This window comes from Catharus ustulatus, chromosome Z (genome assembly GCF_009819885.2).
Source record: "Catharus ustulatus isolate bCatUst1 chromosome Z, bCatUst1.pri.v2, whole genome shotgun sequence".
Taxonomy (NCBI): Eukaryota; Metazoa; Chordata; class Aves; order Passeriformes; family Turdidae; genus Catharus; species Catharus ustulatus.
This window is the reverse complement of record NC_046262.2, coordinates 45,711,049-45,738,863: the sequence shown is the minus strand read 5'-3', so window position 1 is coordinate 45,738,863 and position 27,815 is coordinate 45,711,049. Positions and strand designations below refer to the sequence as shown.

The window sequence follows — 27,815 nt, the reverse complement described above, 5'->3', positions numbered from 1 at the left end:
GGATTTGATAGTTAGTCAATCACTTGCTAGAGACCTTTTTACTTACTAACTTTAGAAGTTTAATGTAGCACTTACCTTTATATCTTGCATGTCCTCATTTACCTGAAGTTGGGGTATCTACTCCATACTAGTCTTTAGAGCTACTGAAATCTCATGTATCAAAGTTAATAACAAAACAAAACCAGGCAAAACAAAAGCTTCTAGCATTGCTTCTTGATATAAAAAATGCAAAAATTACACTTTTGAAGACCAATGGTGCTATAACAGCTTTATTTTTTACTTAATACAAGGCAATTAGAGTGCCTTTTAATACTTCACATAACAGATATTAGCAAATACAAATATATATACTTTTTTGTTGTTTCTAATGAAAATGTCCATTTAAGGATTTAACTTAGAAATTTCAGTTGTGAAATCTCTCTAGATTTTTGCAAAGTTAACAGATATTCCAGTGCAAAAATAGATCCCATTACAGATAGTATAAAGTGCTTGGAACGAAGGACCAACTATAATTCAGGAGGGAAAGATAAGCACAAAAGTGGTTGTTTAACCATGGGGAAAATACAACAACTCCTTACTGAAATACAAATGTACTACAAAGAGGGATGCAACATGTCAATAGTACTGAAGTTTAAAATAAGTTAACACCTCAGTGTAGTTTCATTATCAAGAGTGGTTCATATAATGTGTATAACTCTAGAGTGATTTTTCCCCAACCTATACTTGAATGAGTAAAAATTAGTGGCTGTCTGAACATATTCCATGACAAATCTTCATGCCAGTGTTGCATTATGCTGTCTGTTCAGTACAAACAATGCAGATCAGAGCTGTGAGGCAGTTTGGTTAATATCCACATTTACTGCAACGTTTTGTCACAGTTAGCAGACCCTGTAAGCATGACAGTCATGGGGCAATAAAATCAATTATCTTTTTGGTGGGCTAAGGAAAGTGTATTACCATGTAACTGTTGTTTCTTGATACATGAATGCTTTAAATGAGCACTTACCAAGAGCAAACAACAGCCCTTTCAGGACCAAATCTAAATCCTCCTAGACCTGGTTCTAGCTCTACATGCACTAGTTTGGCATAGTGCAAAACATTAGCCCTTCACTTCAGTCATGTAATGCTAATTTGTAATAGCGACTTCTAGCAGTGGCAAGCCTCCAGTACATGCTACTTGTTTCAATGATACTGCAACATACTTGCAGCCTGTTCTGGAGTAGTCATGGCTGTAGCTCTGCTGTTTCTGCACCTGGAAGTCTGGTGTACTCATCACCCTGTAACTCATCCCCATAGAGTGATGATGTCATAAAGGTAATAACAAAGCATGTTTTAAGTGAGGTATACCAATCCCCTTTACACTCCATTTCTCAATCCCCTTAGCAATGAATTATACAGATTAAAAAAAAAAAAAAAAGTATGAAAAAGGCACTTCAGCAGAGCCTGTACTAAGCTCTTACTTTACCTCAAGGCAGAACACAGAGGGACAAGGAACTTGTTTTAACTGTGTTTTAAAAATGTTGAGTTGGTCAGTGTTACCAAGTATACTTGGAAATATGCAATCAATATTCTTCAGGCTCATGCCAGCCTTTTCAGTTTTTGCTGGGCTGCTATGGTTATTCACAGAAGAAAATGGTCCATGATTGATTCATGGAGTAGCATCAAAACCAGTGCAGAACCTCTGTGGGTATTTAAGGCAGAGGCATACGGGAACAGCTCAGGAACTGCACTTGTGTTCAAACCACATTACTGAACCAATTTTCGAATGTAAAAGCAACACAGTGGGGCCCTAAAAGCATACTCTCCCATGACCGTTGCACAATGTGAAGAAGAATTGGTTGTTGCTACTATATAATTTCCCCTCTAATATTAGTCTGGCTTTGTATAACTTGAAAAATTCACTGATGAACTGTAGCACTATTATCTTGAACTCTCTTGTTTCTCAGGGGGTTTTTAATGAAACAGTTGTTTGTCACATGTATAATAAGGGTGTATTCTCCAGTTAGGGATCACCTAATGACTGAAACTACACTGCACAACAGAAGCAGAAACTTACACATTAATATTATACCAGTTTCCAAACAGGAAAATTTTAGGTGAACAACTTGCAGTTGTTTGCAGATAGCAGCTGATTGCTAGAATCTGGAACATGGTCAGATCACGAATGCAGCTATCCACCATATGGATAGAAACAGAGCATAGAATTACAGGCATAATGTAAAGAAATACTGTGGTTACAAAGATCACCTGAAAGCATTTTCAACCCCTAATTATGCTACCTACCTATTTAAAGTCATAAATAATACTGTTTAAAAAAAAAAAAAATCTACATCTCGTTTCTAGTTTTATCTGGCAAAGCCAGAAAGAGCAACATGCTTGTGCTAAGCAGTAATTCCAGATGATAGGTACCTTTCTGGTGCAAAGCAGGGGTTAAAGAGCAGATATTACAAATCTGAGTGACAGTTCATGATTCAGAATTTGCTCTTGGCATTAGCAGCTTGTACAACTACTGTTTGCTGCTGTGGTCCAAACCCTATGTCTGCTTCTCACCCACTTCTTCCTACTAGATGTTCATGGAGCTGTGACAGTACCTCAGAGGAGCAGGAAAGTACTTAACTGCATGAACACCTAGTTAGAGTATGTTGTTGATTGTGATGCTGGTGGGACAATAATGCATTTGGAGGGTTCACAGTTCTGTGTATCACCACTTGCTGATGAAGATGTGTGGTTATGATGGCCTCTCTCTTGCCATCCCACCTGCACAGTACTGCTTTGTGGCCTCAGCTTTGTCACCACTGATCTACACCAGCTTAGAAAAAGCCAGCTGGTCAGATAGGTTTTCATAACCTAGGGCTACAATACTGGTGGTGACTTTTCTTGCCACTGACTTTTGGTGCATTCATTGCCAGCAATGGATATAGCACCAGCACATTCCCACTCCTGACATGAATGTTCTAAAGACTAAAACATGCATGTCCTAAATATCTGTAGATAACCACTGGCCATGATTCCTGAATGAATTATTTTAGCAACCCTAATAAAAACATACTGTACAGAACAAGATACAGCATGGTTGAAAGCCCACAGCATCTCATGGGTGCTTTACCACAGCTTCAGAGTTATACTGTAATGAGCTAAGTTCAAGTCTTTCACTGGAGAACAGTACAAGACGACTCCATGAGGCACTGCCCCTGTAAAGGAATTGTTTTCATTGCATTGAATTGCATTGCATTGAATGGTTATCAGTAGAGTGTCCAGTTGCTTTTCCTCTAGCTTCTTTGGGAGCATACTATCCCAGGAAAAGGAAGTTTGCATTCTGCTCATCATTTCTTTGACGAAATTGGCTCATACACAACTTTCTTTTACCTTCTCATCTTGCAGGAAGGAGTTAAGGATTGCAATGTCTACCACAGTCTGGTTTTTGTGCAATGACAGGTCCTTAGTATGGTCGTCGTCACTTTGGTCCTTAGCAAAATTTACAAAAACCTACAAGAAAAAAAGGCCATGTCACACACCACCATGGTATTTCATTCATTCATGGCATTTTAAGCACTGGACATCCTGAAACAGTCCTGGGATTCAGTACTCTACTTTGTTTAAATGCCCTTGTAAGATAGGTCAATTAAATTGATGGATGTACTCCTACTTCTGCAAAAGAAACTTTTGGCATCCAGGCTACTAAAAACTTACTTGGTCAAGTGTGGTCTGAGAAACGGAGTAGTCTTCTATGTGGAGTCTCTTCTTGTTCTGGGAGAGAATACTGAATATTTTGGCCAGGGAGGATGGTGAAGAGGGAAGTTGGTACTGCAGCATATTCCGATGTTTTTCCTTCAGGACGCTTCCAGGGAAGGCATGCCCAAAGAACTCCTCAACAGGCTTTAAGTCTGGGTTTGCCCCTGCAATTCTCACCACTATGGTGTAACCGTCTCCAAACCTGTGAACAAAAATGTCAGTACAATAGTTAAGTGCTTCTGAAATACAAATGAGGCTAAAAATCAGATAGCAATGGAAATGCTGCACGACAAACTAAGCCTAGCTATCTCCCTAAAAATGCAAACTCTGTGTAAGTGAAAATAAAACATCTACCTGTTCTTTAGGTGCTGGACACTGCCCAGACACCTGAATCGCCCATTGACCATTATCGCCATTCGAGTGCACAGGGCTTCACATTCTTCCATGCTGCAGGCAGAAATAACTTCATTAGTACTGCAAACAGCATTAAAGGGCAGAGCAGAAAGGCTGAGCTTAGCATCCAGCCCTGGCAGATGTAAAAGGCAAGGTATGACATAAGTGGGCAGCTACTTACCTGTGAGATGTGAGCACCACTGATCTCCCCTCCTTGATTACACTCAGAGCACAGTTCCACAAGAAGCGACGTGCTTTGGGATCCATCCCTGTTGTTGGCTCATCCTGCAAAAATGTACACAAAAAACAGATTACACTACTGTATTATACTGACAAATATGTCATCTTTGAAATGACCTGTCCATTCTTGATTATGGAAACACAGAAAATAAGCAAGTTTGATTCATCTTCTAAAATGAGAAAGTAATTTATGCACTGGATTTTTAATTAGTCTTATTTTCAACACGTTTTTCAAGAAAAATGTTGATGAGCAAAAGTTGCAGACTCACCAGGAACACCACAGGTGGCCCTCCAATGAGGGCAATGGCTGTGGAAAGCTTGCGTCTGTTCCCTCCACTGTAATTCCCAGCGTACTTTTCTCCGTATTTCACAAGGCCCAGTTTCCGAATTGCCCACTCTCCAACCTGTGAGAGACAGCACACCACCACCTTCAATCAAGCATAGCAACATCGACACAAAGATTTTTCTTACAAGCTTTGGCTTCAAAAGCAGCTTTCAGAAGGGCCATTCATCTGAGGATCTCATGTGGCATGGATACGGGTTTTGAAACACCCTGGGCACCTTTGGATCAGGATCATGTAACTTTACATTACTTACATGCAATTTTTCAGGAGGCCTGAAAAATCAAATGGCTGCAGCTTATTGGCCAGTGGCCTTGAGTTCAGCATCAGCTAAGTCACGTTAACCAACAACCTAGTGCTCTTAGCAGCACCAGCTTCAGCAAGCTTTCCTATTACTGCAGGCTTTCAGCAGGGACATGGACTCTGCTGACCACAGCACTGACACGGTGGTGGCATCTTAGCCCTTTGGATAGATGGAATCTGGATTGCTGTTCAGCAGTATCCCTAATGGTGCCAACAGGCAGGCATTCTTTTCCTGCAGACTGAAGTGTGTTATGGGGAAGAGATTCAGCTCTACTCAAATCACACCCAGAATGGGGTCCCTTTTTATATGGAGCTGGTGAGAACATCACATGGAAGAACTTGGCAGCAATCTTAGAGGGAAATTGCAGTTTTCACCCATCATGTCCACCCTCACAGAAGGATTCAAGCTGCTTGGACATACCCTACATACCATTTACCTAGAGCACTCAGATGTCATTCAGTAAAAACTGTTACTTCCAGGAAACAGAACTGAGAAGGGTGCTGCATGGTACTGGCAGCTATCATCAACTGCCTAAAGACTGTTACTGTAACCTCATGTCTGAATGCTGAAATAGCAGCACTTTAATGACGCACCATGATCAACTAGAAAGCTTTTAAAACTCAGCACAAGACTTCTGCAAAGCTGTAGTGTGTTTGCTTCTGGGGACTTTAAAGAATTAACACTTGATAGCAAGTGAAATTCTGCATGACCTGCAGCTCTACAGCCCTTAAATTCTTAAAGAAAAGAAGTTGTGCACTGGAGAAGAGCATTCACTATGAGAACACAGACCCAAATTATCTGCCCTTCCATTTAGTACATTTTTCCAGGCAACACTGAAAAAACCCTGGGTTGCCCTGAAGGAAAGGGGGGCAGGTTTTACCACATGGTATCTTCACATCATGGCATTACATGAGTTGCAGGGAGGGTGCATGCAAGCACGAATTTGCAACTTGGTCACTGGGGTGAGTCCTATAGTGTTTTGTTTACCTTGCAGACTTCTTTCTCTGGAACACCTCTCAGGAGTGCAAAGAACTCCAAGTGCTCTCGCCCTGTCAGCAGTTCATTAACAGCATCGAACTGTGGGCAGTACCCCATGTTCTGATGGACTTCTTGGATGTTGGACAAGATACTGTCAAAGAAAAAAAACCTTTGTTAGGATTTCATGAGCATATGCTGTTATTTTAGATGTTGAAACAGTGCGAAACAGGATCCTAGAAGTCTGTCTTGATCAAATTACTTTTTATCTTTCCCCCTTTTCCCCTCTTTTTTTAAAAAATGACATTTAAACATGGAAGAGCAGTTATGCAATGACTACAATGACTACCAGACTAAATCAACTTTCCTAAGCCACTGACATACTTTACCAGACTCAAACAAAGGCTGAAACAGATGCCAGGAGTTGTCAACAGGAAAAGTAGAAGAGAGTTTTGATGTGGAAAAAAGCCTGTTGAAACTGGAGGAGAAAGCAGAGAAAAGATGCACTGTCTTTCACCTGTTTCCTTTGAGGAAAGCTTCTCCTCCCGTCACATCTGTATCACCAGTTAGCATCTTAAAAGTAGAGGACTTTCCAGCACCATTTACTCCAAGGAGTCCAAAGCACTGGGGATATAAATGAGCACAGTGTATTTGAGAACAGGATCCAGCTGCATCATTTTCAGCACTGACAAGTTGGGAAGAAGCAAACTTGACCCTAAGGACAGCTAGAGGGACTCTTAAGTCCATTCTCAGAAAAAAAAACCAAACCCAAGAACTTCTAGGCTTTTAAATATAAACCTTTAGGCTATGAAGATGAACAGTGGTGTCACCTTGATACACTGTCACCACAGTTCACAAACCTTGCATACTGGAGTTTGGCTTCTGGTCCCAAGACACAGAGACTTAAGTATCTTCCTCAAAGGCAGAGACACACAGAAACAGAAATTGCTTCAGCTTCCACCTTCCTCTGATGCAATTTGAACATTCATATGGTTTTGATCTTACATGCTGTCTTGTGGCTCCTAAATACTGTAGTAATAGCAAAACAATGCATTTAAAAAATAAGCTTACTTCTCCAGGGGGGATTCCAACGCAGATCCTATCAACTGCTGGCTTTCTCTTCATTCTGTAAATCTGAAACCATAAGAAAAAGAATAAGAAGGACAATGTCAAATAATTCTATTTACAGCTGTACATACTCAATATTCCCAACTTGATCCAGTTTTGACCCCACTAAATTCCTCTGATGAGGCACAGTGAACTGCATAGTTTTTGTGTCAATGAGTATGAATTCAAGAAGTTCTGTCACCTTGGTTAGCTCCTTGATTTCCAAAATGTCACTCTGTCCTCCTCCACTAATTATCCTCTGCCTCTCTCTGTTTACATCCTCATCTTCGTCATTCACAGGAGGTAGCTTGGCATAGACAGGCCTGAAGAAAGCAACATGATAAAGCCTTAGCAGAAAATGACAGGGCCTTCATAGATAATATTCTCTCCATTAAATGGGTGACACCAATGAAAACATCACCTGCCTGCATTGGCGCAGTAGAGAGAACAACCTACCTGGGTTTGATGAAGAACCTGTACTGGATGAGCACTGTGATGAGAAAGAACACAACACCTTCTACTGCCATAGCAAAGAGGTTCCTTCCCACCAGGTCCCATGACAGAGGGGACACAAAACGATTCTCTCCTGCCAAAATGAGATTAAAAGCACAATCATTTTTCCAGAGCAAGGGGATCAGGCCAGCATTTCTTCCAGCAGAGCTCACCAAATTGGGCACTGGGACAGCTAGACCACACAAGGAGCCAGCTGTGGCTGCATGCACATTTTTTAATTGTAGCAATACTGGGAGTCAGGCCTAGAGAATTCCATCTGCCAAAGAGCTAGCCCACCTTTATAAAATGTTAGCAAAACACAGAAAGACTGTGACTCAGGCCTGGCATCTGCATGCCAGAAAAAAAAATACCCAGCTTTCCAAAACCTCAGCCAGTCCTTACACTAAGCCTAATGATCTCCACATAATTGTCTTTATGCATTTTTATTTAATGCTCTTAATGCAAAATTCTTTGGATCCATCTACCAGATTCTCTTAACAACTTTGAGCGGAAGGCTATGATGACTTGCCATGTTTGCTCAGGTCTGTGCTGCAAATTGTGCACTTTCAGTTCCTGCAAAGTTAGAGGAGCTTATCTGGAGCAAACTCCAGATTTCTCTGTTCCTTTCAGGCCATTGTCTCTGTGATACACAATTTCACTTACCAAATCTCTCCAGAGCATCAGCCATAGCCTGGTTTTTCACCATGTCAATGAGTCCCCGGCCCAGGCAGAAGTGGGGGAAGATGAGGAAGACAGACTTCAGGATGTCATTGATGTCCTTCAGCTTCTGTTAAGAAAAAAAATCAAGTGCCAGTGAGCCAGCTGAGCAGAAAACAGCTACCTCCCAAGAGTGACCTATGTTATCACTGAACTCTCCTTCCCTTCCCCAATAATGCAAGCCCACAAAAATCCAAAAATCCTCCCAAGCTGGTTCACCCAAGAGCTAAGGCCATGGCTCTTCTGGACAGGTAGTGTTGTGCTGCTCACAATGCTATTAACATGAGCAAAGTGCAATAAAAGGTTTTTCCAAACACTCAGTCTAAAAGACAGTCTGCAAACAATGATATGCAAGAAGACTACTGGCTGAGGACACAGGGAAGTTGAACTTGCACAGACTGCTTGTATCAGTGGCTGTAGGGAGTTCCTCCCTATCCCTTATTGGAAGCACTAATATTTTTCCTTTGTTGTCTTCCAGCTGGCTTAGTCCATGGATTGAACTGATAGCACCTTGAGTTCCTGTTCTGCCAGGTACTCATCTCTGAGCTTGTACTCATGCTCACTGTACTGAGCTAGAACAGGCTTTGTAACAAAAGGAACCATCATCAAGGACTGCATCCTTATGCCCACAGGAAGAGGTACAATCAACAAGTAACTCCCACAGTGTCTCCTGAGCCTCCTCCCACAAGGAACACTTCACACCAGTGCTTTGCTAAGACATCTTGTGCTGTCTACAAGCATGAGAGGAACTTGTACCTTCCCCAGGAGGCATCTGGTGTTGAAAAACCGAAGTGTGTAAGCTCCCCAGTATAAGTAGAGAAGTATTTACAATAGAAGGCAAAATTCAAGGCAACTAAATGGTTGAGTGATTAAATGGCCTTCACAGATGGAAAATGCCTTCATCAAGAACATACAAGAAATTCCATTTGAACATAAGAAATTTTTTTTTTTTTTTTTTACCCTAAGAATGACTGAAAAGTGGAAAAGGTTGTCTAGAGAGAGTGTAGAGTCTCTCTCTAGAATGCTAAAATCTAATGGCCCTGAGGAACTTGCTTGTAGCAGTTTGACCTTTTTCCCCCCCACTACAAAAAACCCAATGTAAATCCAATACGCTGCTGTAGCTCATCCTGCTTGGAGGTAGACTAGACAAACTCAGGAGCTCCTTCCCCACCTTAACTACTCTGTGAGCTTTTCTAAAGGGGACTTTAGCCCGTTTCCACCAGAACTGTGTTTAAACTGCTGCTGAAGCTAATGCATACAGGGCCTCGCTCTTCAGGAGATCTGGCTGCTAAAGGCAGCATGGAGCCAACATGGAAATACATTGCAGCAGCGCAATACAGTGAGGATCCTCTGGAAAAACATACGTTGTTGGTGAAGAGCTCCAGGACAAAGGTGGCCACACTCCCATTGATGCCAATGAAGAGATTCACACTGGTCAGCACAACATATGCTGTGCTAGGGATTTTGAACACAAAGGAGGCCGGATACATGAGAGGGGTAATGGACCACCTGCCAAGAGAAAAGGCAGCAACATCAGGTAAAAACTTTCTAAGTCCAAAAGCCTTCCTAGTGATTCTCTGATGAGAAATCCCTTACCCATAAAGAAACAGAAGGAGAGCCAGCACAGGCAAGTTGGAGGAAGATACATAGGACTTCTGTTGGAAGCAGATGAAGATGATGACAACTAGTGTGGCTGGAACAATGTAGTTGCACTGGAAGTTGAAAAACATGCCTTTAGAGTTCTTTCCAATTGACATAAAAAAGGAGAGATGTTTTTCTGCTTTAATCCAATACTTTTCAAAACTCTTCAGTGTTCCCAAAGCTGTTTTCAATGGGAGACTCTTAAAAATGTCGTATGTGTGAACCATAATGCAGCACATATGAATTCACATTTCTTAGTGCCTCTAGAAAGAGTTAGACTCTCAGAGGTTTCAGACACCACAGGTTGAGAAAACTTGCTTTAGACAGAGCAGAACAAGGGGCTATATAAACAAGCATTTTTGGGCAAGTATTTTAGAGTGACATGCTTGTCCTTTCATGCTTTGTCGTATTCCTTGATCCACTGAGATTAACCACTGTTCCATGAGAGTAAACACAAAAGTCATAGTCACAGTAGTTATTCACTGAAATAACATGGTGTCTACTGGCCCAAACTACACTGTGCACTCCAAGACACCCTGGAAAAACAGAATAGAGTATAGTTAAGCCCAGTTGAAGTCCTTACCATATCCCACACAAAGTTGGCCAGCCAGTAGATCACAGGCTTCACACCACTGATGAACTGCAGGTGTTTAGCCTTGCTGACACGTTCCTGAATAAGGAACACCACAAAGCTGGCAGGAACAAAGGACATGGCAAAGATCACACAGATGGACACAAGGACATCCACAGAGGTGGTCATCCTGGATAAAAAAAGGAAGAAAGCAAATTGTTTGTATGCTGGTACTGGCTCCTTTGAGATGAAATGAGGCAGCTCATGCAGGGCAGGGCAGAAACTATTTCTTCTGCTGCTGTTGTTAGTCTGTCCTTATACTCAGAATCCTGAGCAAAGGATTACTACACAAGACTCTCTTAACCACACAGTTCTTCTCCAGCCATGTAGCAAAGGGAACATACACAGTCTGTTGGCATCTCAAATCCAGCATCACAACCTGGAGACTGGTGAGTAGCTTCAGCACAACACACTGCTTTCTGCTTCCCTCATCACCACCACTTTGTTTCCCACATAATCTATTTCCTGGGATTGCTGAGATTTGTCTTTTTTTGGTGATGCTTCAAAGTTCAGAAGTGTCTGTCCATCATCTGCCACTGTTTTATAGATTGAAGAACTCAGACCGAGTCTCCTGACTCAGACTGTAATGGGAGTGGACTAGTCAATGCCTCAGTGAAGTTAACCCTGTGCATTACTGTGTGCCTCTCAGCTTGAGACAGTGGGTAAAACCCAACAGGACATATTAGTCATCCCTAGTCAAATGGTGGGGACAAAAGAATGACCATATTCATGTTGAAACACCTTTCTGAAGGTAACTGAGAGAAATTTCCTACAGTTTTACAGAAGGTCTGATCCCTGAAAAGGACTGGGTCTTAGAAACTGCTGCTTCCAGGGACTCAAAGACAGTGAAAGTTTATACAGCAATGCTGTTCAACAGCAAATTCTCAGCAGCACAGGTTGCCACCTGCCTAGACCAGAAAAAAAAGGCCTGCGTGTTAAGAGCCCAAATGGCAGAGGCCACTGACTGTCCACCAGTGAATCCAAAATCTCCCATGTTGCCTGTTTCCAGTCATCAGCAATGAGCTCAAACCCATCCTTATTCATGTCATAACTCACAGAGCTACTTCAGAGAGCTGCTGCTTGGTGAGGTTGAGTGGGTGATTGAAGGCAGTGATCCCATAAGCACTGGGGTTTTCACCCTGCTGGAGGTTGGCCCGAAGGATGGCATTGTTGATCACATTCAGGAAGGATGCAATGGCATGCCAGCCCTTGTTGTTAAACCACACCTACAAGACACCATATAAGCATTAGAAAGGCACCAGTTACACTGGCTACCCAAAAGTTTCCCAAGCCCTGCAGAACATCCCTTCCTCTGTTGAGGCCTTATTTTTCCACATGCTTCCAGCTAGCTTGCTGAGGGGCAGAACAGTTTAATCAATAAGCACAAGAGGCTGCTGGAAACTATCACTGATTCAGCACTGAACTCATTTTGGCATTTAGGCCTAGACTCCACAGGAAAAATGGATTTTGAGGAAGCCCACATAGAACTACAAGCTACATTTACTCCACTAGAAAATACAGGGAATTCTGGTCTACAGTTTTCCAAGAAAAACTGCTGTGACTCCAAGTCACCAGAGCTTCAAATAGCAGGCACAGAATTGCAGATTGGTTAATTTACCTTCACGTTGTTCTTTGTATCCAGGCCTTTCATGAAACTTGATAAACTGTTGAGAAACCGATCCCCAGAACTCCCCTGCAAACAGCAAAGAGACAGTTACTTCAACTCTAGGAATACCTTTATTCATGCCCTGGGGTGTAGCAGAGACTACACAATATTTTTCACAGCTCTGAGAGCTTTCTGCCAATTCAACAGCCTCTACCCACCAAACTGGAGGTAGTTGGAGGGCTGAGTAACTGCAGCCTCCCTTCACACTTTCCTTTCAGCAGTAAGAAGGGTCAGTCTTATGTCTTTTTTTTTTCCAGCAAAATGTGTTAACCAAAGTTGCATGCCACCTTCAGAGACATTGCAGCCCACAGGCTGGAAGTCTCAGAGGAAAACAGCGGCCCAAATTCTCTTCTGAGTTAGGGCAGACTCAGCACAGGAAAGTTCAACTGAGATTTTGAAGATGGTAGCAACCACTTCTTAATTCTCAGCCCACCCTGTCCTCCCACAAAACATTCAGATGTTTGCAGTCCCCACTGGTTTGCAACTGGCAGAACCCACATCGGCAATGTGGACCAGGTAAGCTTTAGCTGAACTTCAAGCCTTCTGCTACTCCCAGACAACAGCCTGGGAGATCCCAGCTCAGAGGTAGTGGGGAGAAGTCAGTGGACACAGCTAACATACACATTCTCCTCATTTTATGGCTTCCAAGTCATCTCCCAAGTAACCAGACTCAATATTCATGCATCCCGGGCTAATGGGGGACAACTGTTCACCTGTGCCAGCTCCAAAATTTTCTTCATCTGTTTAATGGCATCAGTGACTTCATGGCTTGGAGGCAGCACAAGGGAACTGCTGGCTCCCAAGGAAAAGCCACCATACCTGAAAGTTCAAATAGAAAGTGATGCTAAGATGTGACTATTCACTGACCTCCAGAAAATGCCACTCCTCATCCTTCTCCATGAGCCTCCTCTTTTTGCAGTACACCCAAGGCTAGTGTCTCCACTCTTATATGAAGGGATGACTTATTCTCCTACATGGCTGCTTAGCCATGATGTCTTCTACTCTGTGTTTCTCGAGTTAAATACTCATATCACAATTGCTCAGCATGCTGTTTATTTAATAAAGGCAGCTGTTCTCTGCTGCAGGCAAAGCAGGGTATCTCCCTGCTGCCCTTGCTTGGAAGAACAGCACAGCCAAGAATAGAGTAACAGCATGCTGGTCATGCAAATATTTTCAAGACTGCTCTCTGCATAATGCAGACATGCTGTCTAGAGCTCTGGGGTTGTCCCAGTTTATCCTTAACCATCTTCCCCCAACACCTGGCAGTTAAAGAGTCCTGTAATACAAACTGCAAAGCAGGGTGGATGTGTCCTGCTAAATACTATGTTAAAGGTTTAGTGGACACATACAAGCTAAAGAAAAGGCAGTAACTCACCTGAACTCATTCACCCAGATTTTATTCTTTAAGCTGCAGAGAGAAAACAGAGTTGATATATAACACATGGAACCAGAGGAGAGACAGACCTCACAAAGCTGCAGGCACATGGCTGGAGAAAAGAGTGGAATAGCCTCTCACATCTGACATAGCTCCCACCATTTGTCTTCAGTGTAATCCCTAGGCTTCCCCCATAATCTACCCATGAGAGTCAGCCCACAGAATCACTAACAAAGCAGAAACATCACTTTGAGCTGAGGATCAGGGCTGTCTGAGGATCTGAGTGGATTTGGCTCACTACTGAAGAGTTTGGGCTGCTCAGGCTTATTTGCCTGGTCTGTGCAACACCCACAGAGCAAGCAACATTTGTTAGGGAGGGAATGGGGAGTGTTCCACAGCTACCTTTTCCCAATGATCTGCGCATAGGTCTTCACTAGGTAGTCTGATATATTGCGGCCTGTCAGGTTCTGGAGGATGTCAGCCGTGTCTTGCTCACGCTGGTGTCGCCAGTGAAAACACAGATAAATGCTCATCAGAAAACACAGGTGCTGAGTGAAATAAATCTTGTACAATGCTGCATGCAAGAATCACACCTAGCTACTCTGCTCCTCATGAGCATTCTTCGCTGCAGTACCACTGAGCTCCCTCTTACCTGTGGGGGTGGCAGGCCACCTGCACCAGGGGGGCACACAGGCAGCATCTTCTTGATCTTCTCACTGCTACACTCGCAAGATGGGGAAGGATTCTCCATGCTCCAGTTGCCTTTCAGGAAGATGTCCAGGACTGACTCTGGGACTGAAGCAGTGGTCCATTCCTTCTGCCCCACAGTGCAAGGAGTGTCTCTATGTTTGGAAGGAGGCAAGAAAAAAGCCATTTAAGACAAATAACATGGCCTTTGCTTACAAGGCATTTAAAGATCAAACTCCACAATACCCAGAAGAGGCAGTGCGTTTCTCAAAGGAGCTTGACCTCACTGAGACAAACAGCTCAGAGAAACAGATCAGACTCTTCAGTGATTCTCACGGGTCTCTTCCAATTTGAGATACCCTGTGATTTTAAGATCACAGCAGACAATCTTCTTGGATGATTCTTTAGATAATATTTCTGCCTTTGAGGCATCAAAATACTGCTCTTCCCCAAGGTAGCAGTGGACAGCTTTTTCCTCAGGGCCCGTTGGTGGAGTAATTCAGTTTTCATGCCTGTTATGAAGGATGCAGGTTACTTTCCACCACTGACCAGCATATCAGACACCTTGCCTCCCTCCCCATCATCCTGTGAACACGAGTTGCAGGTCTTCTGGACACACCATCTCTTGGAGTATATATCTTTTCTACATTCACAGACTAGATCTCCAGTGACTTGCCCGAGGCCATGCAACAAGTCAGGTGGCAGAGTTAGGAAACAATGCAAATGCTGTCTGGCTTTCCACTCCTTCTGCTGGTGTTTGTGGGGTGCTAACTCAGGTTTCTAATGCAGCCGGAAACAAAGGATTATGGAGTGGGAATAACTGCAACAACATCCAGCAACATAAACAGGTCTATTACTATGCTCAGGACCGAACAGTAATTTGAGTCATTTGCTCTCTCCTTTCCACCTCTGTCAGCAAGGACTTGCACTCAAACCTCACTGCCTCACCAGACTGAGGGTTAGTAACTATTAAAAAGGTTCTGAGCAGAAAAACTGAATATAATTACAACTCTTCTGGCTTAAACCCTGCTCTGGTCATGCATTACTATAATTTCCTAAAGTCAGCTAGAGCTACTAGGAATGTACTTCCTGTTCCTAGATCAGAATTCTACTTACGGGATGGAATGTCCTTGCATACAGCGTGTCCCAAACCCTGGCTTATCAAGAAGGGCATCCAATAGCTTGTGAGTGCCTGCATCTTCTGGAGCATCGTTGCTATGGGAACAACAGAAAAACACAGTCAGGGTGGTAACAAGCACACAGCAAAAGAAGCAACAGAACAAGGCCAAGAGCACAGTGAAAGCATGTGGGTGGGGATTTGCCCTTGAAGAATGCTTGGGCTAAGAGCACACACACATTCCAAGTCTTTGTACACAGTACTAGGAGAGTTATAGCGCTGCTCAGAAAGGGATACGGCCTTGCCTGTACTTAGAGCTGGAATTTAAAGGCTGACAAAGAAAACCCCATGACACTTTTAAAATGTGCTTCTGAGACAAGCACAAATCCCAAAACAACCTGTTAAGGAACTCAGTAACTCAAACTCAGTTTGCAAAGAAGATAATTTATATGCCTCACAAAACATACCTAATGAAAGTGTACTGCTCATCATACATCCAAGGTTGTAATTCTAGGCTGGGATACTTCCCAAAAGGAGGAACGATCAGGCTGAACATGAGAGCAATACACACAAAGACAGCTGGCAGCACAATCTGAAATTGCAAGGAAAAAACAAGTTGTTTTTAAAAGCAAACATTTCCAGAGGCATCAGGAGTTACTAATGAATCACTTATGGATCAAAACTTTTTCAATGTTTCCCAGGAATACCTTTGCTATTTACACGAAAGCAGTGCTGGACATCAGTACAAGACCCATCTTGGCATTCAATCAGGGAATTCACTTCAGATGTAGAGGATTTAGCTTGCAAATACTGTTCTCAAGGGCAAAATTACATTCTGCTGTGCAAGAATACTGTAACCACATGGTTTATCATGCAACTCCTTTCACATGGACAGGCCTCCTTCTGTCCACATGTACAGTGGCTAATTTTGGTTATCTGCACTCCTTTGAGGTTTTTAGCCCACCATCACCTCAGACTACAATACACAGTCCAGAGTTGTCCCTGCTGAAGGACTCTGCTCCTGTTAGAGGCTCTCACCTGGGCAAAAAAGCCCTTCCGGCTTCTCTTGGCAATGAGCATCCTCTTCCACAACAGAGCCATGAACTGCTGCTGGGTGAGCTTCCAGCCCTTCATCTGGTAGGAGCCTTTCCCATCCATGCCACTGAGAAGGTCTGTCTCTCTGGATTCTGCTAGCAAGAAGAAATTAATCTCATTCAAAAGTTCAGAGATTCTCTCTGTGCTGAAGGCACAAGGTGATGGCTGGAGTAGCCACTCTCACTCACTTAAAAAAAGCACGTAGTCAGCAGCAATAACAACAGAAATTTACATGAATGTGTTTTCTCCCTTCTCTCTGAATGGACAGATTGAGCAGCCTGTGCATACTGCACTGTCCCCTATTCCTAAAGGCAAATACATCACCACTTCTTTGGCAGTCTCAGACTTCAGATCTGCAATATGAAAGAGCACCCACAGGAAGAAAACAGGCTTGAACTCTTGCAATACCTGGATCTATGTCCGAGTCATTAGGATCAAATGCATCATCTTCTGTAAATGGACGAAGGCAGCTCTGTCTGTCTCCAAACACACGTTTGTTCCTTCTGGCTGGCAACGTACCATCTGAAAATAATAGTTATGGTTAGCTGAACTGCTTCACTTAATCTCCAGCTAGCCCCAAAAAAAAACCAAAGCAATATAATTTTCATTTTACATGTCTTCTACTTGCAAACTGAAGAGCTGATCTGGAGTGACTTCAATGCAGGTAAAAGCAAAACCAAGACTGTCATTCTGAAATGGGTCATGTTTTATGTATCATACTTTTTGTGATGTCCTAGAAACTTCTAGTGCACTTGACACCTTTTTCTTTTCCAGGTGAACAGCAGCCTGTTCGCATTTTAAGAAAACTCTCACTCGCTATATGAGAGTCATATGTAGTCATGTGACTAAAAGTGCAATTTGTTGTTATGAGCACTCAGTGCAGTGATCTGCTCTCAGAGAAAGTAATTTGGACCCTATTGTGGTCTGATGTGTCAGGAGTGCTTCAGAGCATATAACAGTGTCAGTCAAGTAATTTGCAATATACTCAAACACTAGAAACTCTTCACTACAACAAAATAAACATGCTACCAACTGAGTCAATTGACCTTTACAGCACATAAAAGCATGTATTAAGTACACTAAACCCAGTTATTTCATGTCATTAGAAATACTAGGACAGAAGAGCTTCAGTTCAGTCTCAATCAAGGTCTGTCATACCGTGGCATATGTCACTTCTGTAGGGGACAACTATACTCACCTGAGGTTTCTGCATCCACACCACTATCATCAGCCACTTTCAGGAAGATCTGAAAAGGAATGATAAGTGACAGTGAAAACCAAAAGAGGAGCGATTTTGTGGGTACTGCTTCAGAAGATGCCATGTGAAACTGGCAGGCGCAATAAGAGAACTGAGCATATTGAGTTTATCCTCTGCATGATGGAGATAAGGACTTTGTGGGTTCTCTCCAGTTTCTGGGAGCCAGACTGCTACCACGTGCTCCCCCTTTCCAATATCAGTTCTCAGGCCATCTCAAATATGAGCTCTTTCCCGTATCTCAGAAAAAGACCTAGTAACTGAACTAGGTGCATCTCATATCTCCCTGTCCAACTATGGTCTCACTCTTGCTTGAATAGGCACCTTCATGGAGCTTGATCCATGGACTCTCCTAAACCAAAAATAACCCATTTTCAAATTGCAGATAGCAACCAAGCTCTTCACAGCTGTGAGGGACCTGGAGGGCAACCTCAGTAAGTGACAACATCACTGTTTCAGTTTCCCTTATCATTCTTTAAAAATAAACAAATAAATATTCCACATAGAGATAACGTGCACGATACTTCTGTGATAAAAAAGAGACTTGGCAACTGGAACACAGTCACATGAAACAAACCTGAAACCATAAAAAAATCCCGACAAGGGCATATGTCAAAAGTGTTTACATAATGAATGTATCCAGTACTGAAATGTATGTTTTCAGCTAAATGCAATACAAAGCACCCCTAAAAGTAATTCAGACATAAGAAGCCAAATCAGGATCCAGCCTACACATGATATCTCAGCAAAGTGCAGGTGAGAACACAGGACCTGTCTATGCTTGTCTGAACCACATTTCAGTTTTTATTGCACACCTCTATGAGTGCACATACAGGGAAGATGACAATCTATGTTGGAGAGGAACACAAAGCTGCCTGTTCTGTCAATTTTTACAGGAAACAACTCATTCTTAATTCTGCCATGATTAATTTCGCCTAGTTTAGAACAAACAGGAATCAGCAGCTCACTAACCTCTTCCAGAGTAGTTTCAGAGATCCCATAGCTGGAAATACCGAGATCAGAAAGACGGTCATCAATTTCATGGAATAGCTCCACAAAAGCTCCCTCTTTAGCAGCTTTGTATGGCAAGACATAGGTTAATTCATGACCTATGTCCTCCACCAGTCTTGCCTCAGGAACGTGTTTTGTAATGAGATTTGAAATTGCAGAGACATCTAGAAAAAACAGAGGTAAAAGACAGTTCTGTTCTGGTTACCATTCATTATGTGGAAAAAAGAGCACAGCTTTAAAAATCCTGCCAGAAGAAAAGGAGGACAAATAAGATATCTCTGGAAAGAAGCTAATTTCCATAAAAAGTCTAATATCTTTTTAACTTAACACAAGCCTGGACAAAAGCCTGGACCAACACCTGGCTATACTTTTTATGTGCACAACTTGGGAGAGCTTGTACACACTACAGGAAGACCTGCAAACAAATCATTGATGTACAGCTCACCAACATTATTATTGCTAATAGGCCAAGCAACTATATAATATTTCCTTATTAACTCTCAGGACAGCTTGAATTCAAAATGGTTCACTCAAGAAAAGCATTCCAATGTGTAAAATACTACCACTGTGAATTTAATCATTGTCCCAAGACTGTAGCTACACAGGAGCAACAAGGTTAAGGCAGCTGTCCAAGGCGAGCTACAGAGTAATGTCAACTGGGAATCAATCTTAAATTATTTTCCAAGCCTCACCTATTGTCAATGTGTCACTTTCATGGTCACTGCCAAGGCCAGCATCAGAGCTGCTCTGGGAGACACTGTCATCCTGGTCGCAAAAGAGAGGACAAACATTATTTCCAGCTGTTTATTCAAAATGGGGTCCACCAGATACTATATGCTAAGTAAGTCCAACCAAACACTGCAGATGGTGACACAGCACTGCAAAGGGTTTAAATAGAAGTAAGAGATCACAGGTATAGAAGTGAGTGCTACAACAGTGTACTTCACCTATTTTGTATTTCTCTGATCAGCTTGGGACCACTGGCACTGACAGAAACTACAATGGAGATGTTTAACTATACACAATCAGTATCCACGGAACAAGTAACACTTTTTTCAAAGAACAAGGGATTTTCCTTTGAGACATTCTACATGGAATGTAGACATGGAAAATCTTAGCCGCTGCTTCCAAAAAGCCTAAGATTTCATGAAAAAAGAAGAAACACAAACAGAAAAGCCAGCTGTACCTTTTTCAGATAGGAAACTGTGCTGCTGCTGTTTCGGCAGGAGCTCAGAGAAGAATCCACATCCTTTTTGACCAGGGTCAAATAATAGCCTGTTCCCAGCTGGTTCTTCAGGAAAAGAGAAGAGCCAACACAGCAGAGCTTGCCATGAGAAATGATGGCAATCCGGTCCCCCAGAATGTCTGCTTCATCCATGTGGTGAGTGGAGAGAATGATAGTGCGACCTGGAAGACAGCAAGGAAGGCATGGTTGGTAAGTCAAACAAACCCGTGTTGCCGCGCCAGAGTCACAGTCACCTGCATCTTGCCATGAAGTTTGGCTCCTTTGAACAAGACTAGGAGTATGAAGAAGATTCACAACTGCTATCATGGGTTTATGCCCCCTACTGTCCACTGGCTCCTGTCATAATTTCATGATTATAAGCCCCACCTCCAGGTGTTGGCAACGTTTAGATCTTTGTCCATATATAAGCCACACCTGATTATAAGCCTCACTTTCACAAAGTTGCCAATTAGTAACAGAATTGCAGGATCATGGGGTTTACTGGAAGGTGCTGAAACATTATTTCCAAGAGAAAAAAAATACAGACAATAGCTGCGGCAGTGTACCCTGCAAGTTTATTTAAAAGCGGAAAAAGATATGAACAGTTGTGTGGTCATTTTGCAAGCATTTCCAACGGATCCGCGTTGCCTTTAAACAGCCGCTCAGCCGCGTGTGCGGGTGGTTGGTGAGGCTCCGGGCGGAGCCACATAGGTGGGTGGGGGGCCGGTGGAGTTCGAAGCGGATAGGTGGGCAGGAGGCCGGCGGAGCCCGCTCGAACCCATGGTGGGAGGGAGAGACGGAGCCTGCTCGCACCCACGGCGGTGGGAGGGACAGAGTGCGCTTTCCCCTGCTGCACAACATAGTAACCAATTTGTAATAATTGCGCGATTGTGGGTTTTAGTGGCTGGCACTCAATTCGCAAGCTCGGCTAGGCTCGCAGCTCACACTTCCAGGTTGGGAAATTTCCGAACTTTCTTCATATATTGGCAGCCCCAGAGTGTAAGCTGCACTTCTGGGTTGGTACCAAAATTTTAGTCAAAATGGTGCACCTTATGATCATGAAATTACTGTAGTTTAATTTCATGTCTGTAAGGCTGGTTGCATAGAGCAGAACAGGACACCACTGAACACCAAAGGTGGTTTTCTGACTTCACCTGCCCTCCCTCACAAACCAGTAAAAAAGTTTGTTCATGAATTCTGATGTGAATAGGAGGAGAAAGGAATACACATGAGAGATCTGAGCATCCTTGTCCTGCATTGTCTTTGTTCATTCCTTGGTGCAGGCAACAATAAACTTGCAAGGACTAATTGCTATTTTGACAACAGTCATTAATCAGATTGATTTTCTTTTGCCTTCCACAACACATTTATTAAGAGCAGAGAAAAAGATGACGTACCTTGCCGATACTTCAGAAGCAGCTCCCATATTCCTCTGCGAGAATAAGGATCCACCCCAGCTGTAGGCTCATCCAGAATGACAACCTTGGAGCCACCAACAAACGCTAAGGCAACAGAGAGCTTCCTCTGCATGCCACCTGTCAGGCACAAGAAAGAAGAGGTGCTCAGGCTGATGCAGAGATGAGCAGAATAGCAATACTCTCACCATGGTGGATAATAAGCTCTCTGAGAGAAAGCAGACTGAGGAGAACAAATACTGCTGCTGTTTCAGGCCTTCAAGGTCACACCACTTTCTGGACAGTGGATAATTCATCTGGATAGTCTTTCCTCAGTAGAGTCTAACTCTCCTCCTACTGCAGGGAACCTTGCATGCCCTTCCTTAAGTGAATTATACTGTCTCAGCACCGGGGTAGTAAATCACCAGCTAGCAGGCCTAATCATATCTAAGGATCTGGAACACAGGTCTCCAGAGTCTGAGCTTCAGAAATAAGTCCCCATGAGACTCTCCTTCCATGGAAGTGTTCCAGAGGCAAAAGCAAGGAATTATACTGCATTCCTCAATACTGAAGTCAACCATGGTCATCTGCTCTCTGTCCCCAAAGCCAAATGTACGGTCTGTACTGATACTTGAGTAAGACAAAGGCGTCTCAGTGCCTCTAGTATCTGGTACAGACTGGTACAGGAATTCTCCTCCTCCTGAGCAAAGAAGGGCACTCCAGGTCACCAACTGAAGGGGCAGAAGTCAGCATAAGGAATGCATGTATGGTTCACAAACAGCAAGAGACTATGATCTGAGCCACTCTCACCTAAACTCATAAACCCCAGATATAATAGCAAGCTTTGGACAACATACAGCAAATGCAGCTGAACTATGTCATGATGGAAAGAAATACAAAATACTCAAAGAAAGTGAGTGACTTGTTATGGCCATTAGATAGAGACTTGCAAGATTGTGATGTTTATTAAGATACATTGATTAGGTACTTAATAAATAACTGATTTCCTTAAATGCTTAATTGTGTAGCAGTCTATATATAATTGCACGATCCCATCACAAGGTCCCTAGCACAGCCTGTGCAAGAGCAAATGGAGTGTTCCAAGGCTGAGAAATGTGAAAGATCTGAACCTACCAGAGAGCCTGCTTGTTCTAGCTTTCAGTTTGTGAGGCAAACCAACATCTGTTGCCATCTGCTCCATCTCCTCTTTCACCTTCTTTTCCGGCAGCCCTTTGAGCCGAGCATAGAACCAGATGTGCTCCTCCACAGTCAGCCTAGGGAACAAATGCAGCCTCAGGGCACAGTTGAAAGCACCACGCTGGGATTAATCCCTTTTATTAGCATTACTGCAGGCATTTCTGTTTGCTCAGAAAAACATCTTTTAAGGCTGAGGTTTCAGGAAGGAGCCACAGACTGCATGCACTCAGCTTGGGCCTGACTTCAGGGTGTGACTATTCAGCACCCATGTAAATAATCCTTTTTTAAGGGTGCTTGATAGTACACAAACAACCCAAATCACTAGGCACCAAAGAAAACACTTGGCCTAGCTGAGCAGAGTAGATTATTAACAGACACGAAAGACGAAAGTACAAGCTCTTGCTGATCATTCCCAGGCACTTAGGAATGTGCTAACAAACAGAACGTTCCTGTACCAATCTCACACCACCCCACTGTCTCACACCATGCACACACAGAAAAAGGACTGTCAAAGCTGAAAGCCCACTACTGTATCCTAGAGAACCCAAATTTCTGCTGGATAGCACCAGTCCTGTGTCTCCCAGATGATACTCACAAGTCAAACAGCACATTGTGTTGTGGACATACACCCAGGTTCTGCCTGATGGTGCTAAGCTCAGAGCGGATATCTTTGCCCAGGATGAAGGCTGTACCCGAAGTTGGGGGAAACAAGCCAGTCAAAATGGACCTGAAAGAAAAATAAAACAGATCAGTAGATTCTACCACTAGGAAACAGTAGATGGCTGAATTAAGAGTAGGTGGAAACCTTGGGGAAATCCTGTATCAAGAAAGTAGCATGAAAAACATCTCACAAATGGATTTTAAATAAACCAAAGCACAAATCAGCTCCAGTGGTGATTAAAGAACACCCACATAGCTGCTAGAAGGAAAGTTTTTTTCCTCTAAAAGCTTTTTGTTCTTTCAGTACCAACTTGCTTTCTTTCATTGCTACATCAGAATCACAAATCGCATTACTACAAAACACTGCCTACAGATCCATTTGACCCAGCCGCAATCTGAACCCCCCTGGTTCAGGTCCCTTGTATCTGTAAGGCAGCAGCATAACTAGACTAGATTAGCAGAGGCACTCTAGTCTGCACCAGCTTTCACACTGCAGTTCTATGGCTACCTTTACTATATGCATAGGAGTTGCAGTATTCAGTCACTTCCCTACTGGCTTAAATAATTATTTTCTTCTTACATAGTAGTGGTTTTCCCTGCTCCATTATGTCCAAGAAAGGAGGTGATTTGTCCTTCATAGAAGTTAAGTGTAAGACCATCTACAGCAACTTTCTTGCCATCACGGTAAACCTTGACCAGGTTCTGGATGGAAACACCAAGACTCAGGTGCACCGGCTCTTCCTCCTTGCAGACTGGAAGAAAACACAACAAAGTAGAGAGGTATGATAGGTTTCAACAGAAATTGCATGGGAGTTTTAACAGACATCACATTCCCCCAAGCCTGTGAAGAAATGAGCTATATGAAGAACTGACCACATTTTCCTCTTCAGAGACAGGAATCTTCCACAGAAGTTATCATTTAGTTGTTTTCTCTCTCCTGGGCTAATCCGAGAGCTGGAGATCTCCAGTGTTATCAAGGTCAGCAAAAATACAAGGACTTCTTAATTCCATGAGCCTGGAGCACCCAGCTGCACTAAGGTGGGCACAGTATCTTGGGATTATCTGGATGCACCCACCTGATAAGCATACCCAAACTGTGATAAACAAAAGGTTGACCAGTTTCACCTATCCATGCCAGTACTGCTCCTGCTGTCCTTGGACTGTCATTTCAGAAAAAGGCAGACCTTAACACTTCAGAAAGGCTTTGCGTCCAGCACTTACCTTCTGAAGACCCCTTCTGGTCAGGATGAGGGTGCAGTCTGTCCTGTGATTCCTCTCCAAACCAATAGGACTTTGTGAAAGGAAAGTACCAGGGTCTGGGAATCCCATACTGGCCTAAAAAGAAAAGCATTACTTGAGCCTGAGTGCATCTGTCCCTTTTCTTTCGTTATCTTTCATTACAAGAAGGGAAGTACTCCACCCTCAGTAAACCTCCAGATGAGGCAGGACTAAGAAATCTTTATATATGAAGATGCTGACAGACTCTGGGTAGGAGTCATCTAACTTCACTTTAGGGTTAAAACCCCTATGCTGAAAGGTGTTGAGTAGCACCTGCGGTACTGATGGTCTTAACTCCTCCCTTGCAGCACAGTCTGTGAACTTCAGAGTGATGTACAGCAAAGCTTCTGGGGCTAGATCAGCCATGGCCACAATGGGGTCATGCTTCTGTGCTGCTAGCAGCAAGCAACAGTACTCACTGCTAGCAGCAAGCAACAACCTTGCTCTGACACTCCATGACATTTTTACAGCTCTGCTTTAAAATGGGCCAAATTTGCACCTTAGCAAGTGAAAAGGGCAAAAAGATTAATTTAAAAGCCGTGAGACATGATTATCTCTCGAAAGTAGACCTCACCTGGGAAGACAGATTCAATGTACCAGGTCATAACTCCATATAGAAAGGTATCAAACAGCATCATGACAGCTGATGTGGTGATGCTAAAGCCATCTTCTTCCAAGGGGCTCTCAAAGAAGTTGTCCCACTGAACACCAACTCCCTGCTCCTCAAACAGCGCAAAGTACTCGCAACCGAAACCAAAGGCTACTGGAGACAGCAGGCTCTGAAAATGGAACGAATGAACAAGCACTGAGTCTTTTACATCTATTCTCCAACTAGCCATCTCAGTTGTACCTCAGGCTAAGGGACATTGTTCATATGAAAAGTCGAAGTTCCAAGACCATCACTGTATTTGCAGATATGGAGTGGCAGATTTGGTCTAGGTTCCAGGAGGGCTGAAATCTCTACTGGACCTCCATCCAGAATTGTTTTGTTTCCCTATCTTCTTTCCCTTACACTTTGGATTTCCCTGTAAAGGAACAGGTTGTTAACAGTCACCTTCTCCAGACAGTGCTGTGCAGAGGAAAGGCAGGTGGTTCCTTCGGCCTGCATGTCTGGGGTAGAGTATCACAGCATACAGAGATCAAGGCAGCTTAGTCCAGCTGCATTACTTCTACTCCCAAAGACAACAAAACCCACTCAGCAGCTTCTACCAGGTTCAGTAAATCTCTCTATTAAGCCCAACCCTAATAAACTCCTCCAGTGAAAATTAAGCTCCCATTGTCACTTCCCCCCTTGTAACAGTGCCCAGCTAGAGAGCTTCTAAGTGCCATACTGGTGGAGATCCTGTGCCCAGGAGAGTTTAATTGGGACTCACCGCAAGAATCTTGAGTGAGAAGCTGATGTGGTCCTGCCAGGCAACACACAACACATAAGGCAGGTACAGTGTGAAGTAGACAATGCCCCCACAGGCAGCTGCCAGATTGGCCCTGGAGAAAACAGTGCTGATGAGGAAGCACTGGAGGATGGTCACAACGCCGAAGATTGAGAGGAAAATGAACACCACACTAGGATCGCTGTAAGGCAGCAGATTCCCCATCTGGCAGGAGAACAGTAAGTGCATCAGGTTTTGAAAGGGCTCTCCAAGGCATCTCTGTTATAGGCAGTTCTGCACAGCTGCTGCTCAGGTAAGGCAGGGCTTCCTGCAATTTGCGCAACAGCCTTCCCAGAAGTAAGGCAGTACCAGAGGTATCTTTTCAAGATAACTGAATCCACAACATTCCCTCCTGCTGTTTTCAGCCACACAGTCCTGTTGTTCCAAAATTCTCTTCCCAAAAAGTGACTGGTCAACACAGTCCCACAAACTCCTCCCTAGTGTGTCAGTGCAGACCACTGCTTAGCAGGTTCTAAAGGTTCTGACTCTGCTGCCACAGGCCAAACCAGGTAACTCACCTTCAGGATCAGCACCAGCAGTCCTGCACTCATCAGGAGAGGGACAAGGCTGCTAATGAACCAGCTTAACCAAAGGATGCCATTGTCAAGTCCCATAATCCTCATTGTTTCTTTCAGCCGGGCTTCCTTCTCATACACAATGCCCTTAATTATCACAGCCACCGAGTAGATCCAAGCTAGTGTCATGAAGAGTGGCATGGAGCGGCTCATAACACGCAGAAATCTGAGAAAATGAAGGAAAAGGGACAGGAGAACTGAGTGAAAAACATCACTGCAACTTCAGATATCACTTCAAGGGCTATCAGAGAGCATGGTGACAGCTATGGTTTCACTGCACAAAGCAGCAGATGTGCAAAACCTGACAAAGGATCCGTGTCCCACGGAGGTGAGGCAGATGGGTTTCAAGCACATCGCCAGTTAGGAGTGGGAGCTGGAGCTGCAAACGTCACTCAGTGGAAGAGTGGGTGCAAAGAGCTGCCTTGCCTAAGGACTGCTCTTAATTATCTTCTTTCTCCTCTCCCGTGCCTGTCTGCTTTTTTTCCCAGCACTGTTTTTGCTCACATCAGGTGTGGGAATATGGTCACAACTCAGGAAGGTACTTTGTGTGTTCAGTTCCAGTATTTACAGTCCCTCTCCTTGGCAGGACTCTGCAAGTCATTATATATTCTAAATCCTTCATGCAGGTGCCCTAATTCTAGGAATTAGGAATGCTATGAAGATTGCCTCCATGCTGATGACAGGGACATAAACCATGCCTGAGGTGTGACAAAATGCCTCCCAAGCTCCTCTTCCTGGGAGCTTTAGAAGCGGCTGCATACATACATGTCATCCACGTAGCATGGGTAGGGCATCTGCTGCACGTAAACTCCTGTCTTCTTCTCCGTGCCTGTCTGAACCCTGATGATGGCCTGCTCTACCACATCCTGCAAGTAGACAAAGCCTCCCCAGACATAGCGCATGTCCTCAAAGGGGTCAGCACGGGGACCAGGGTCCCAGTACCTGCACCAAGAGAACAAGACCTTTCCATTAGAAATCCTCCTCACACCATCCTGTGCAAGAATTTAATCTTAAGGCAGGATGTTGGGGCTCACCCATCCTTGATCTTGTTGGTCCTTTCTACATTATCAATGTCCATACGTATCTTGTATTTCACATGTTGAGGAAGGTCTGTGCTGCCAGGAGCTATTTCAGTGAAGACTATGCCTGCCCAGAACCTCCTTTCATCCAGAAGCTCCAAGGACTTGTTAATGAGTCGGACTTCTGTGGGCACAGGTTCCAGTTTGTCCAAGTTGACACACTAGACAGGGACAGAATTGGAAGTATTTATGGGATAC

At 43.6% G+C, this 27,815-nt stretch overlaps 1 protein-coding gene across 2 annotated transcripts in view; it reads right to left on the bottom strand.

Annotated features, from left to right (window-relative positions):
• Positions 1-253: 253 nt before the first annotated feature.
• ABCA1 (ATP binding cassette subfamily A member 1) overlaps positions 254-27,815 on the bottom strand; it is a 90,777-nt gene continuing 63,215 nt past the window's right edge. Inside the window, exons 13-50 of one of the 2 annotated variants that reach the window (XM_033085254.1) lie at positions 27,573-27,778; positions 27,304-27,480; positions 26,482-26,704; positions 25,907-26,128; positions 25,108-25,312; positions 24,477-24,590; positions 23,836-24,007; positions 23,191-23,322; positions 22,533-22,672; positions 21,402-21,539; positions 19,966-20,186; positions 19,472-19,544; positions 18,741-18,943; positions 17,712-17,760; positions 16,922-17,035; positions 16,457-16,608; positions 15,886-16,010; positions 15,418-15,516; positions 14,267-14,456; positions 14,017-14,111; positions 13,615-13,647; positions 12,953-13,058; positions 12,192-12,266; positions 11,630-11,799; positions 10,526-10,703; positions 9,898-10,013; positions 9,666-9,810; positions 8,248-8,371; positions 7,549-7,678; positions 7,295-7,415; positions 7,057-7,119; positions 6,503-6,609; positions 5,998-6,139; positions 4,635-4,769; positions 4,307-4,410; positions 4,087-4,179; positions 3,691-3,934; positions 254-3,486 (exon numbers count right to left, since the gene is read on the bottom strand). In XM_033085254.1, coding sequence (XP_032941145.1) covers positions 3,346-3,486; positions 3,691-3,934; positions 4,087-4,179; positions 4,307-4,410; positions 4,635-4,769; positions 5,998-6,139; positions 6,503-6,609; positions 7,057-7,119; positions 7,295-7,415; positions 7,549-7,678; positions 8,248-8,371; positions 9,666-9,810; positions 9,898-10,013; positions 10,526-10,703; positions 11,630-11,799; positions 12,192-12,266; positions 12,953-13,058; positions 13,615-13,647; positions 14,017-14,111; positions 14,267-14,456; positions 15,418-15,516; positions 15,886-16,010; positions 16,457-16,608; positions 16,922-17,035; positions 17,712-17,760; positions 18,741-18,943; positions 19,472-19,544; positions 19,966-20,186; positions 21,402-21,539; positions 22,533-22,672; positions 23,191-23,322; positions 23,836-24,007; positions 24,477-24,590; positions 25,108-25,312; positions 25,907-26,128; positions 26,482-26,704; positions 27,304-27,480; positions 27,573-27,778 — 5,277 coding nt within the window. In that variant the 3' untranslated portion in view covers positions 254-3,345. The remainder of the gene's footprint in view (positions 3,487-3,690; positions 3,935-4,086; positions 4,180-4,306; positions 4,411-4,634; positions 4,770-5,997; positions 6,140-6,502; positions 6,610-7,056; positions 7,120-7,294; positions 7,416-7,548; positions 7,679-8,247; positions 8,372-9,665; positions 9,811-9,897; positions 10,014-10,525; positions 10,704-11,629; positions 11,800-12,191; positions 12,267-12,952; positions 13,059-13,614; positions 13,648-14,016; positions 14,112-14,266; positions 14,457-15,417; positions 15,517-15,885; positions 16,011-16,456; positions 16,609-16,921; positions 17,036-17,711; positions 17,761-18,740; positions 18,944-19,471; positions 19,545-19,965; positions 20,187-21,401; positions 21,540-22,532; positions 22,673-23,190; positions 23,323-23,835; positions 24,008-24,476; positions 24,591-25,107; positions 25,313-25,906; positions 26,129-26,481; positions 26,705-27,303; positions 27,481-27,572; positions 27,779-27,815) is intronic. The other variant, XM_033085255.1, reaches the window with a different exon arrangement.